Source organism: Plutella xylostella, chromosome 27, assembly GCF_932276165.1.
Source record: "Plutella xylostella chromosome 27, ilPluXylo3.1, whole genome shotgun sequence".
In the NCBI taxonomy this organism is placed as follows: domain Eukaryota; kingdom Metazoa; phylum Arthropoda; class Insecta; order Lepidoptera; family Plutellidae; genus Plutella; species Plutella xylostella.
The window spans coordinates 8,481,838-8,494,361 of NC_064007.1; the positions used below are offsets into that span (position 1 = coordinate 8,481,838).

Here is a 12,524-nt window from a genome sequence, read left to right on the forward strand (position 1 = left end):
TGAAAAATATAACGAGTACAACAAGGACCTTTATTTAGCATTTGTAGATTTTAGTAAAGCGTTTGATAGTCTCCATCATAACTCAATAATTACAGCTCTTACCAACCAAAATATTGAACCCGTGTACATACAAATTTTAGAAAAAATATACAACAATAGTACAGCTGACATAAAACTGCAACAAACCGGGGCAACATTTAAAATAGAAAAAGGAGTCAAACAGGGAGACCCGCTATCTCCTAAATTATTTACGGCCACTTTAGAGGAAATATTCAAAGGGCTAGCGGTCTTGTGGACGGACAGGGGTATTGACATTGGTGGCAGAAGGCTCACAAACCTTCGCTTCGCTGATGACATAGTCCTGTTCGCCACTTCTGCACCAGCACTTCAAACAATGCTAGAAGACCTTAGCACGGCGAGCCTTGAGGTTGGACTGAAGATGAACCGGTCAAAGACTAAAGTCATGAGTAACAGTGCAAAACGTAGGGTTGAGGTAGATGGTCAGGAGATACAGTATGTCGAGGAGTACCTTTATCTAGGCCAGATAGCTTCATTTCATAACCGGCAAGACAAAGAAGTCGAAAGACGGATTGAAAACGCCTGGAAAAGCTTCTGGTCTATGAAATCTTTAATGAAGGGAGAGCTACCATTATCGCTCAAGCGGAAGCTCCTCGACTCGTGTATCCTGCCCGTCCTAACCTACGGCGCTCAGACTTGGTCTTTGACGGAACATCAGAAGTCTAGGCTGAAGGTTTGCCAACGAGCGATGGAGCGTAGCATACTGGGTTTGACCAGGCTAGACCGCGTCAGAAACACCACACTGCGCTCCGCCACTCGCATAAAAGACGTAGGTGCACAGACCGCTAAGCTGAAGTGGGCCTGGGCAGGCCACGTCATGCGAATGCACCCGGACCGGTGGGCAAAAATTATAACCGAGTGGGTGCCGAGCGACGGACGCAGGCGCCCAGGTAGACCAAGGCGGAGATGGCGGGACGACCTGGACAGATTTTTGCCGGATTGGCGTCAGGTGGTCGACAATAGAGACGTGTGGAGTGGACATGGGGAGGCCTTTGCCCAGCAGTGGGACACTGAAATGGCTACATAAAAAAAAAAAAGGGCTGATTTCTCAATAGTCAGATAAAATTAATTGTTATCTGAGAAATGCATTTGTGGCTGTCACTTTCTAATACCATTCAGACGTTACTGTACTTTTTAGAGTTTTTCGCCTGGTAAGTTTTATCTAGCGATGTAAAAAGACTGCCGTTTAAATAAAATAAAAGAAATTGTTTCTGTATTATAAGTTTAGTCATAGCTACATTAGATGACCAAATAGCGCACCGGTTGGTGCGATTAGCGCTGGCTGGGGAACGAGACTAGGGCACATATACCTTCTTATTTTTTATATGCCCACTCTCTATAACTTAACACATTTTATTCCAGAATCTTCTGCAAGTGTGCGAACGAATTCCGACCATCGGCACTCAGCTCAAGATTCTGTCCACCGTCAAAGCCACCATGCTGGGCGCTCAAGGTAAATACCTACTGCTTAAAAAATATATACGCCAAATGTGCTTACGAGCGCCTAAGATGTGTAAAACTTCGTGGGCCAATGTTGTAAGCATACTGACTAATTAGGGTGTTACCACAAAAACTTAGACAGTATTTAACAGATGTTTAGCGCTGTCACACGCATACAAAATCTGTCAAATTTTGTTTTAAACACCAGTTAAACAATGTTTAAAGTTTTTTGTGGTAGCACAGTTAATGTCTTTTCGTATTCTACTCTTGGTTGTATTTATTTTATATTATAATCACTTTACCCACTTGTTTTCCCCTAAATTCTCTTCCCTATCTTGTAATTTAATGTAATGATCGCTATAGGTACTTATTTATATTTTTTGTGTAATCTTTTCTGCTTTATGTAAATGAAATATTAACGCTTATTCTCTTCTTGCTTTCTTAAGTGGGCATGGCAGAGTACAGAGGTATTTGTATGATATGCTCAGCTTATTAATTTGTATGTTATAGTTTCATAAATTTCACATAAAAATCTATTTACAATCCATAATTTTACGATATTTTATTCAGCATGCCAAAATGTGTTACACACTTTCGCAAATCAACTTGTCATGATTGCTATCTGTGTTATCCATGGACTCTCGCCATAAGTTGTTGTGAATCCAAACATACCTACAGCGGCATCGGAACACCGCTACTTATCATAAGCAGGGTTTACACTGGCAATACAAACTGCAGGGAACCACCTCAGCAATTTGTATGGCTTAACTCTGCTGTAAATTTTAAAAAACATATATCGTCTGCTGCTGCTACACAGGTTCATTATCGACTTGGGTAAACGCCAAACGCCATTACGTAATAGGGCGCTGTGATTGGTAGAACGCGCATTAAACGAGTTTATCGATGTCGATAAAGATCTCGAGTAGTGGTGTCGCTACTGTTGGACACCTTTTCACCAGTTTCTGGTATTCCAGGTAGCGAGGAGGACCAGGAAGCCACGGAGATGCTCGTCGGAAACGCACAGAACCTCATGCAGAGCGTAAGTTACCATATTCATATATATCTTCTTTGGATATCATCTCCTATCGCAGGTTTCTCTCTCGAGGCGATATGCACAAAGGATCCTTTCAGAATAAACAAAGTTTAGATACTTACAACCCTACAGATAATAGAACAACCCCGTCTATCATCTCCATCATTATCAGCCTATAGCAGTAGTATACTTGGACGTGATGATGATGATGATGACTTGGACGTAGGCCTCTCCCAAAGCACGCCAGTGCTATCCGCCAGTCCCATGCAATCCAGTGCTATTGCTTTCCAATGCTTATTAAAATTAAGAATGTATGTAGTTACCCAATACCCCCTACTCCCTCCGCAGGTGAAGGAGACAGTGAAAGCCGCGGAGGGCGCCTCGATCAAGATCCGCACGGAGCAGGGCGGCTACAAGCTGCGCTGGGTGCGTCGCTCGCCTTGGTACCAAATGTAGACGGGAGCAAGTGTGTGTGTGGTACCATTGTGGTACCAGATGTACACTGGACTACGCCTGCGTGGTACCAGATATAGACAAGTACGTGTATCGTATACTAGTAGTAGTATGAGATAACCACCACGGCGATGAATTATTTTAATACACTTTTGCTTCCACCTTCGCTGTATAGTGGAAAAAAAACTTAACCAATATCTTAAAACGTGAGCGAAAGGTTTTTAGTTGAGAGAAAATGACTGGATAGCACAAGCTAACAACATTGCTACCGTCATTTTTTTATACTATTCGGGCTGTAGGATGGTGTGGTTACATCTGTCAGCAAGGAATAACTTTTTCCTATCTCCCCATCGTATACCGCAGAAGCAGTTTTAATTTTTACCTTACCAAGCGTCATTAATTTTATGTATTTTACAACGAATATGTTTATGTAAAGAATTTTATACTGCTTTATGTAAAATTTATTATTATTTTTATCTACAATTTCGTAATATGAAAATCTAAATGGTTTCTCATTTTAATGTAAACTTATTTACGTGGATATCGTTATACGAAAGTATTTCTAACATTTTGATGTGTGAAGTGGTAAATTTTATTCATTTTGATTAAAGTGAAGATAAATGTGTGATGAGTATAAATGCAGTGCCATTGATTAGTGCTTTATATTATATTATATATTCTGAACAATTATGTAAGCATTCGTTGTCTTAGATATAAAGCATAATAATAACTCACTTTATAATCATAGTATACCTGTGAATCGTGAATTAGGCAATAAATAACACCTATATGTAGTGTCAAATTATATATTATACAATCTTATAATGTATTATAAAATGAATACCTATGTAGTGTGTCTATAATATATTTTTATAGAAAGAAGCAAATATAACTATTTTTCAAAGTGAAAAGGTGATAGCTAATAATTATGAATGCAAAGTAGATCGTAATATACATTAGTATTCAAATAGTATCATGTATGTATCTATAACATTGCTTTGTGTATGTGTAACTTACATAATTTAATTATTTTATGTACCATCAACTAATGTAGGTGTAAATAAAATTAGTCTTCTAAGTTCACACACAATACATACATGTGAATAATAATAATTGTTTATATGAAGACTGGAAAAACTGTGCCTCCCTGTTTTCAGAACTTACTTTAACTAGACAACTGCAACTTATACAGGGTGTTGCAAAAAGGGTATATTAAGCCGAAACCTACATGTGCATCATGGTATATCTAAGTCCGAAACTGAAATCAGAATTTCAAAATTCGCGTAAAAAAAAGTCATTCTACATAATAAAAACTCACGTGACCAGCAAAGTTTCTATGGAAAAATGTTTTTTTTCGCGAACCCTTCAAATATCCTTTTTGCGACACCTGTATAAGTTGCAGCAAAAGTGGAAAACCAAGTCGAAAGGGGGTGATGCAGGAATACATCTTGAACAACTGTTGTTGAACTACTACCACTTTTGCAACAAAGTGTACCTATAACGTGTTCCCATATGAATTTACTCACAATAGTGCCCTTACAATTTGTGATAGTATTATACATTTAGAATAGGCTACAGTTCTTCTCATGTATGTATTGTGTTTATAAATAAGGTATTTATGTTATTTAAGATATGTATTGTTTAGTGCCAATTTCTCCATTGTCGGTTATCTAACCGTCAGGGATTGATTTATAAATTAAACGTCATCTTCATATAAAATTCATGACAGATGTGTCAAAAGTTAACCACTACTCCCTGGTTATGCTCTAACCGAGAATGGAGAAATTGGCACTTACTACTCTAGTTATTTTAATCACGTTTAAGAAACTTTCACCATATGCCTAGTTTAGAAATAAAACAAAAAATGTCGCAGGCCCACTAGCTGACGTTACCGAAACTCTCGCTTAATCCGGGATTAAGTTTAAAAATATTACCTTCATGTATTAATTTGTTGCAGTGGGTATTTAAATTTGAGTTTAGATTAGTTGATCGTGTACTTTATAACCAGTTAATTCTAAAGTCAATATTTTTGTGTAAGTCGGCAGATAGTAATAGTATATTTAAATATGTGGTTTATTAATTGAATATACTAAATTAAGTAGGTACTTTGTATTGTACCTACAATACCTTGCCTTCTCTAAAATCACATGAAAGTAACAGTTTCAATGTATTTTAATGCTTATTATATTATTTTAAAAATCTTTCTCATTTATGTTGTTAATTTAGTTCTATGCTATCGATTTATTTATTCTAATAAATTCTTTTTTTTACTTTGTTGTTTATGTTGCTACGTTTAAATTTACGAGTAGTTACTTCATACAAAACAATGAGCAAGTTTCCACATGGCCTAATGTGGTAGTATTAAACCTTAATGTCAACATAAAATTTTTAGTCCATACTCACAGATAGGTTTATTTGCTTAATTAAACCTTCAGGAAACAGTATAAATTAGTGCCTTCGACAAGTAAACTATGATAGCTTTATTGGCGCAAATTTAGGTTGCTTCTATCGTATTTTTTCACATCCTACCTATAGAAGTATTATCTAAAATCTGTCCGTAGATTAGATGTATTCACTAATAAAATCGACTATTCTTCTAGAATGTTTGTGGCATTTTATTCCTTATTGCGTTTTGTGGGTTTCTAATTTTTAAGGTTATAAAAGAAAATTCATATAAAATTTAATAACATATTTATTGTCTTCAATTATTAATAATCAATGCGCATGATTACTCATAATACCTTTCGGTACGACCGGCATATTGTAGTAATGGAATATAAATAGAGTTAATTACAAGCAGACGAGATACATTTACAAACTAGGACGAACATAAACCTGCTCTAATAACACCTAAAACAAAACAACCATAGATCATAATAATATACTTAAACAAATCTATGCGAAACTAGACATTGGTAAATGCTATCTAAAATACAGATTATTCAAAAAATATAATTATATAAAACATTAAATACACCCCTAAAGTGATTTTAATAAGTCTTAGTAGAAGACTAGGGGTGATATTTTCATCAAAATTATTTCGCTTACAAGGTAGTAAAATTATGACTTATAATTATCACATTAGAGGGTGACAAACACCAATATCATTTAGCTTAGCTTTTAGTAAACATACAGAAAATAATCAATCTGTCACTATCTAATTGAATGTTAGACAGAGACGGATAGATTATCCCTCGTTAACTTAACCGTGAGTTAAATGAAGTTGGTGAAAGTCAGCCGAACAATTAAATAGGCTTTGGTACAAATGTGCAAGTTTTAGGTATTATTACAACGGGCCGTGTAAAACTAACAGTATTTGGTATCGCTCGACGAATCACAGTTTTGTTGCGTTGGTATACAGCTCATTTTCGTCTGCGGGCCTGTTGGGGAAAACAAAACATTTTATAATCATGAACAAACCTATAACCTCTCAGGATGGTGGAAGGTGCTCATTAGAAGAACCCTTATAATGAAAGGATACGAGGTAAGTAAGTAAAATTATTATAACTAACTATGACAACGGCTAAATTTTGACGAGGCAACGATATTATTTTTTGTGGAGATTAAAATTACTTGCCATCAAGGGGCCTAATGTAGGTGTAAGGAGCGACCGACTGTAGACGTCTTAGTACCTAATAGTTCGTGAATAGGTTTGAAGTGATCCGCACATTTGGTCCTACGAGTCGGATAGTAATAGTTTGTGAATCATTTTGAAGTGTTCAGCAGTGAATCTCGCACTCCGCTTGCTGTACACATATTTATTTTCGGATTACCTATGTGATATAAAACGAGTTTAAACACTTACAGCCTCCTTCCTCTCCTCATTAACACAAACAGACCGCGCCACAAACGGATTGACATAACTGCACGTGCAGTCCTGCACCAGCGACTCCCGAAGCATGGCGTCGGCGGCGGCGGCGGCGGCGGCGTGGAGGAACTGCTTCTGCTGCGGTGCTGGGAGGGCCAGGTAGTTGGAGGCCGAGAGGACCAGGCCGTCATCCAACTGTGGAAGGGAGGGGGGTTAGTGGTTGTTGTTGTTGGTAGCTTATAATGTGGTGTAAGAAAGTTTGAACAAACGTTTAACGTGTGTTTAGAAAGATTTTCACATTTAGCTGTCCCATTAGCGTATTTTTTGGTATTTTTGATATTTGTCCTGGATTTAATATTCATTATTAGTCTTTAACTTTAGGTCTGTCTGACACGACCAGTAACCTTAAGACCAGTGGGGCGGCTAATGTATGGTATTGTTTCAATATATCTTTAAGAATACATTATAAGATAGTTTATTTTAACTATTGGTGGCCGTCTACAAGTATTTTTATAGTTAGACTTACCGCTAGAGCAGTCTCGATGCAGGCGTCCTCACGAGACAGCTCGAGGGAGCTCCTCAGGGTGGCGTCCTTGCTCCTCTTCTTGTCTCCGATCAACAGGACGGACTCTGAGTCGAAACCTTGGGAGAGAAGTCGTGGTTAGGAAAGAAGATACATAAATTATAGGCTTTAGGTAAGAACTTGTCGTCAAAAGCAGCTATATAGCCATAGAAGAATCAGAAATACTTATTTTGCGTTTATTAGCGGAAGAAAAAGTGATATTACCACTTATTTTAAGATATATTCTATCGTCGTTTAATGATCATCATCCTTTCATCAGTGGCAAGCCCTAGCTCTGGTACTTGTCACCATGAGGAAAGGATTAGGTAATCAGATTAGCATCAATCACTGACTGCCCAGAGTCTGGACGTATATTATACAGTTTGTTCGAGGAGGTTCCTTCCATGTTAATGATGAACATGAATTACTTACCGATGATCTCAGCAGCGTTCTTGCCGCCTCCGATCTTGATATCGGGCGTGGCGGTGATGACGGTGGCGGAGATGGCGTTCTGCTTCGAGATGAAGTTGGCGGTCAGACCGCGGAGGAATTCCGTCTGCAAGAGAACATGTCATGTTGTTGTTATTGGTTCACATTGTACTAAAAGCTCAATAAGAATGGGTCTGGACATGTCTAGAACTTTCGATTAGTTAACTAAAATGGATTTATAATCTCTGCGCTCAACATAGTTATTTGAGGATTTTATCAGATTTCTTTGCTATTTATTATGGTAATTTATTGGGAGATCCTTATATATCCAGAAGAGGTACCGTCGCTGTCATTGCTTCGGTATGGTGAGGCAAATACTCACAACGAACAGGTGTCGCTTGCACGGCTCTCCAAAAGCGAAAATGAAGTGCTTGACCGCGCCAGGCCTCAGCGGGAAGTCCAGAGGCGAGTTGGTGGACGCGTCGATGTTGGTGAGTCCTGGACATTATTGTTACAATATTAGACAAACTTACGAGTGGGTAGGTAATCTAGTCAGGCAGTATGTTAATTGATCGCTAGTACAAATTCTGGACCCAGTGATGATGATGTTAAAGTAGTAACGCAGTGCATCATTCTTCCTTGAGTTCTACTAAATCTTAACTAATTGAGTATCGATAGGCAATCCAATCCAAATCCAATTGAGAGAATTACTTACCAAGTCGTATCCTGAGTTCGTTGGCGATGGCCGCGAGGGTCTTCTGCGCGGAGTTGAGCTTCTCGCAGTCGGTGTTGATGGTGGGGATCTCGCGGTAGCGGCTCTCGTCGTCGAACACGATCTTAGCGCCCTTCAGTTTGTCTGAGAAGGGAACAAAAATACGTAGTTGTAGTTTCGTTTCCTGTAGTTTCCGTGACTGTTCGAATAAAACGCGCCAGTCTAGGAACGAGGACTCAGTTAACCCGAACATTCGAATCCATTCATCTGGTTACCCCTACTATCCTTATGGAGGAGCATAAAGTCATGCTCAGACAGATACATACAACAAACTATAACACCCCTTTTTTATCCAGCAGAAATGCGTTTCATTTGCTATTCACAAATGTGCTACTCCTAACTCCTCCTATTGAATATTAACTTCAAGTATTCCACTCACTGTCAGCGTCGTAAACGATGGGGTATGGCATCTTGGACGTGCGTCCGATGAGGTAGACCTTGATGTCGTCGATCTTCTTCGACTTCAGCGTGTCCACGAGCTGGGAGACTAGCGGCACCACCAGCTCCTTATAGTTCTTCTCGTTAGCCTGGGTAGGTAGAAAACATGGTTTGAAATAGTGTGTTGAAACCCTATTGTTTGTGGTGTAACGTTGTGTGTGTTGTAACTTTGTGCATGTCCCCATAGGGTTTCTGCCTTTCTAGGTTTGTATTCTATTCTTTTCTATATTATTGTTAAGTAGTACTTGCAAATCGATGGATCCCATTGAATGGAAACTTTGTGCATATACGCTCAAGATCTGAACTGCCCTCCTAAGTTCAACTTCCTCATTTAGGTATATTCAAAATTGTCTCTCTTAGCTCGTAGGGTTGCCTGGAAGAGATCGCTTTTAGCGATAAGGCCGCCCTTATTGTATTATAGATTTTAAGTATTAAAAATGTAATTTTAAGTGTTTTATGTACAATAAAGCTATACTACTACTACTACTTAGTTCAATAAGCTGAATAAGAAGGTCTGAAGTTTTGACTCTTGTATTATAAATGCTCACCTTGGTAGTATCAACAGCAACGACAACATCAGCCTGCTTCGCGGGCAGAGTGAACTTGTAGGACTCTCCGATCTCCCTGGGTTTGTCGGCGTCAGTGCACTGGACGCACACTGAGGGCAGGACGGCGGGGAGGAGACCGGTGACGGCGAGCGCGGTGTAGCCCTTGGCCAGGTCGCAGGCTTCTTGCTGGGCGTTGGCGGCGTTGCTGGCCACAGCGTGGACACAGGCTTGTCTGTAGGGAGAATGTTGTGATTGTTGAAACTTGTAAGTAAACATGAGAATGTAAAATGGCAATCGATTCAAAATTCTAGCATCAACTTGCAGTGCTACTGTGGAATTTGCATTTTCTGGAAAAGATTTTTCCATTGCGAAACGATCTGCTTTAAAACGTATTAAGTACCATGAGAATTCCTAGACAAACATGCCATTATGGACCTAAACAACTGTCCAAGATCACACACTTTCACATTAATAACAATAAAAAAGCTGGTAAAGATTTGTGCAAGAAAAAAGAGGACATTTTCCAAACAGTGTGAAAATAAGTAGGCTTTAAAAAAAAGTGTAACTCACTTGAAAGGAGCAACATCAAGCAGCAGCGCGAGCGGGCGCAGCGGCGACGTGCTGCCGAACACCTTCTCGCACGCCGGCGGCAGCGCGCCGTGCGCGTGCGCGTGCTCCGGCGTCTTCACCGCCGCGCAGCTGCCCGACAGCTTGTACGCGTTGCCGAACTCCGCCTCTGAGCTTACGATCTATGAGGAAAGTGGAGGATTAGGTTCTGTCATTTATGGTGTGAAGCAAGGGAATTGAACAGTATATCATCCATATAAGTGGTATTTTTTTGAAAAGCTAGCATAATAATAAGTGTATTCTACTATATTTAGGTGTCATAATTTTTGTAATAGTTCGAAGTTACTTTTATTATTCATGACTAAGTCAATAACTGGACGTAATACGATAATTTCAGTACCTAATCTTTCACATTTCTATTTGATAAAAGCCATTGTCCAAATCCTAAGTCAAATATTTACCTTGCCGTTAGGTAGCCTGAAGTCATCGAAAGGTTCGTTGTTACCATCTCCGAGAAGACCACGGAGTTTACCCAGGTAGAATCCAGATGCTTCGAAGTAGCACACCTAGAAAATTATTCACAATAATTAACAATCCTGTCTTATCGATAATAATCCAAAAGGACTCGCTTTTATAATAAGTATGTAAGTAAAAAAATGGATACTTAAGACAGTTAACCATGTTTTTATTTGTGTAAAATACTCACAGTAAGTTTCGATGTGCAGAAAGCCATGAATCCGTAGGTGGTGCCGATGCCAAGAAGGCCGGCTGGCGTGCGGAAGGCGAAGATGTCCTTTTCAATTACTGGGTATCCGTTGGCGGCCCCATTGACGGCAACCTATTAAAATAAAAGTAAGTTTATTTTCTGATTAAGTGAGCATTGGTCTGAACGCATGACCAGATGACATAGTCGCTAGTTCCGCTGATTACTTAATTACCATGCCAAAGATCGTGGGTTTGATTTTCAGGTGGTGCTGTTAATTGTTCAAAGACTTTGATAAGAACTTGAAACTAACATAAGCTCGGCAAAAATCGGGTGCCTTAAATGCGCCTTGCTCTCTTCCTTAGATTTTATATTGCTACCCTCATATAACTTAAAATATACACTCACGTGCAATGAAAAAGTTCCACCTGCCATTGACTTTCCATATGTCGCTGGAGCTTTTTCATTGGTCGTGAGTGTATATTATTCACTGATATTAGTCAGATATATGAAACTTTCTGATTACCTGTCCATTCTCCCTAAGCTCGACGGTGGTTCCGCTCTTGTCCTCGAGCAGCACGGCCTTGGGGGCTCCGGCCTGGAGCTGGATGACGGCGGTGAAGTTGCGGTCCACGTGGTCGTGGGCCAACACGTAGCGGCACGTGCCGGGGAAGGTCAGGTGGCGCCCGTCGAACGTGAAGATGTGCTGGCCGTTGACCACTACGGCGCGGACTGTTGGGGAGAGAAGATGGTAAGTGTTGTTGACTGGTGAAGTTTTGTTATGCAGGAAGTTGAAGTAAGCCGAAAGAGTTGACATTTTGTAGGCCGAAACATACAGAGTCAATCAACTCTATTTCAACCAGATTTTACTTCAGACATAAACACCGTCATAGGTTTTGTCACACTGTTAGTACCTATTTAAGTCTTTATTGTAAAATAACGTTTGATTAATAAATAATAAAAATAAAATAAATAATAGGTATATAGATTTTTTAACAAAATCATGAGATATCATACTAGAGAGAAAAGCTATAATATTTAATAGCTTAGCTTAGTAACCAGCTCATAATACTCACGCTTGTTGGGGATCTCATCAAGAGGGTTGATGCTGCGGGGTCTGTAGGCCCTCAAGTAGGCGAGCGGGTTGGGCAGGTCTCCGTGGATCAGATGGTTGACGACGCTGAAGCCGGGGACGCGGCCGTAGGCAGGCAGGCTCTGGCCGGGGCCTGATACCAGGGGTAGCTGAAATGAAATTTTGATTTTAAGACAAATGCTCTAAGATCGGAAATTGAAAAATATAAATATCTGAAGATGAAAAGTATTGTCTGGTGAAATTGGTGGTAATGGTGAGGAACATTAAACTCACCACATTGAAGTTGACCAAGTTAGGCACTCCGACTTGGTTAAGCTGCGCCTTGACAAACTGGATGACGGAAGTCAGAGCGACGGCGAATTTCTCGTAAATCTTGCGGAGTTCCACTGCGTCGTCCACCTTCTCTTGACGGAGCTTCTTCTGCACGTAAGCGGCGATGGTGTCGGACAGGACCTTGGCTTCCTCGGTGGGGAGGACCACGCGGATGGCCTGGTGAGCCTCGCCCAAGATGGCGAGGAATTGCTCCGGTACTGCGAGTTCCTTGATCTGTTGATGAAACGTTAGGATTTTTATGAGTTGATGAATCAGTATAATTTATGA

General features: G+C 39.9%; 2 protein-coding genes across 6 annotated transcripts in view; one reads left to right on the top strand and one right to left on the bottom strand.

Annotated features, from left to right (window-relative positions):
- Nucleotides 1-5,273, top strand: part of LOC105380524 (vinculin) — a 43,720-nt gene extending 38,447 nt beyond the window's left edge. For 3 of the 4 annotated variants that reach the window (XM_048631053.1, XM_048631054.1, XM_048631055.1), the window contains 3 exons: nt 1,441-1,531; nt 2,493-2,557; nt 2,900-5,273. In XM_048631053.1, coding sequence (XP_048487010.1) covers nt 1,441-1,531; nt 2,493-2,557; nt 2,900-3,007 — 264 coding nt within the window. In that variant the 3' untranslated portion in view covers nt 3,008-5,273. Of the gene's footprint in view, nt 1-1,440; nt 1,532-2,492; nt 2,558-2,899 lie in introns of those variants that run through there. The other variant, XR_007267904.1, reaches the window with a different exon arrangement.
- Nucleotides 5,274-5,680: 407 nt separating this feature from the next.
- LOC105380513 (apolipophorins) overlaps nt 5,681-12,524 on the bottom strand; it is a 34,207-nt gene continuing 27,363 nt past the window's right edge. Inside the window, exons 39-52 of one of the 2 annotated variants that reach the window (XM_038110209.2) lie at nt 12,198-12,470; nt 11,908-12,073; nt 11,358-11,563; nt 10,835-10,966; nt 10,590-10,694; nt 10,132-10,310; nt 9,562-9,793; nt 8,955-9,102; nt 8,519-8,659; nt 8,186-8,301; nt 7,807-7,930; nt 7,339-7,454; nt 6,810-7,007; nt 5,681-6,384 (exon numbers count right to left, since the gene is read on the bottom strand). In XM_038110209.2, the coding sequence (XP_037966137.2) occupies nt 6,367-6,384; nt 6,810-7,007; nt 7,339-7,454; nt 7,807-7,930; nt 8,186-8,301; nt 8,519-8,659; nt 8,955-9,102; nt 9,562-9,793; nt 10,132-10,310; nt 10,590-10,694; nt 10,835-10,966; nt 11,358-11,563; nt 11,908-12,073; nt 12,198-12,470 (2,154 nt within the window). In that variant the 3' untranslated portion in view covers nt 5,681-6,366. Of the gene's footprint in view, nt 6,388-6,809; nt 7,008-7,338; nt 7,455-7,806; nt 7,931-8,185; nt 8,302-8,518; nt 8,660-8,954; nt 9,103-9,561; nt 9,794-10,131; nt 10,311-10,589; nt 10,695-10,834; nt 10,967-11,357; nt 11,564-11,907; nt 12,074-12,197; nt 12,471-12,524 lie in introns of both variants that reach the window. The other variant, XM_038110208.2, reaches the window with a different exon arrangement.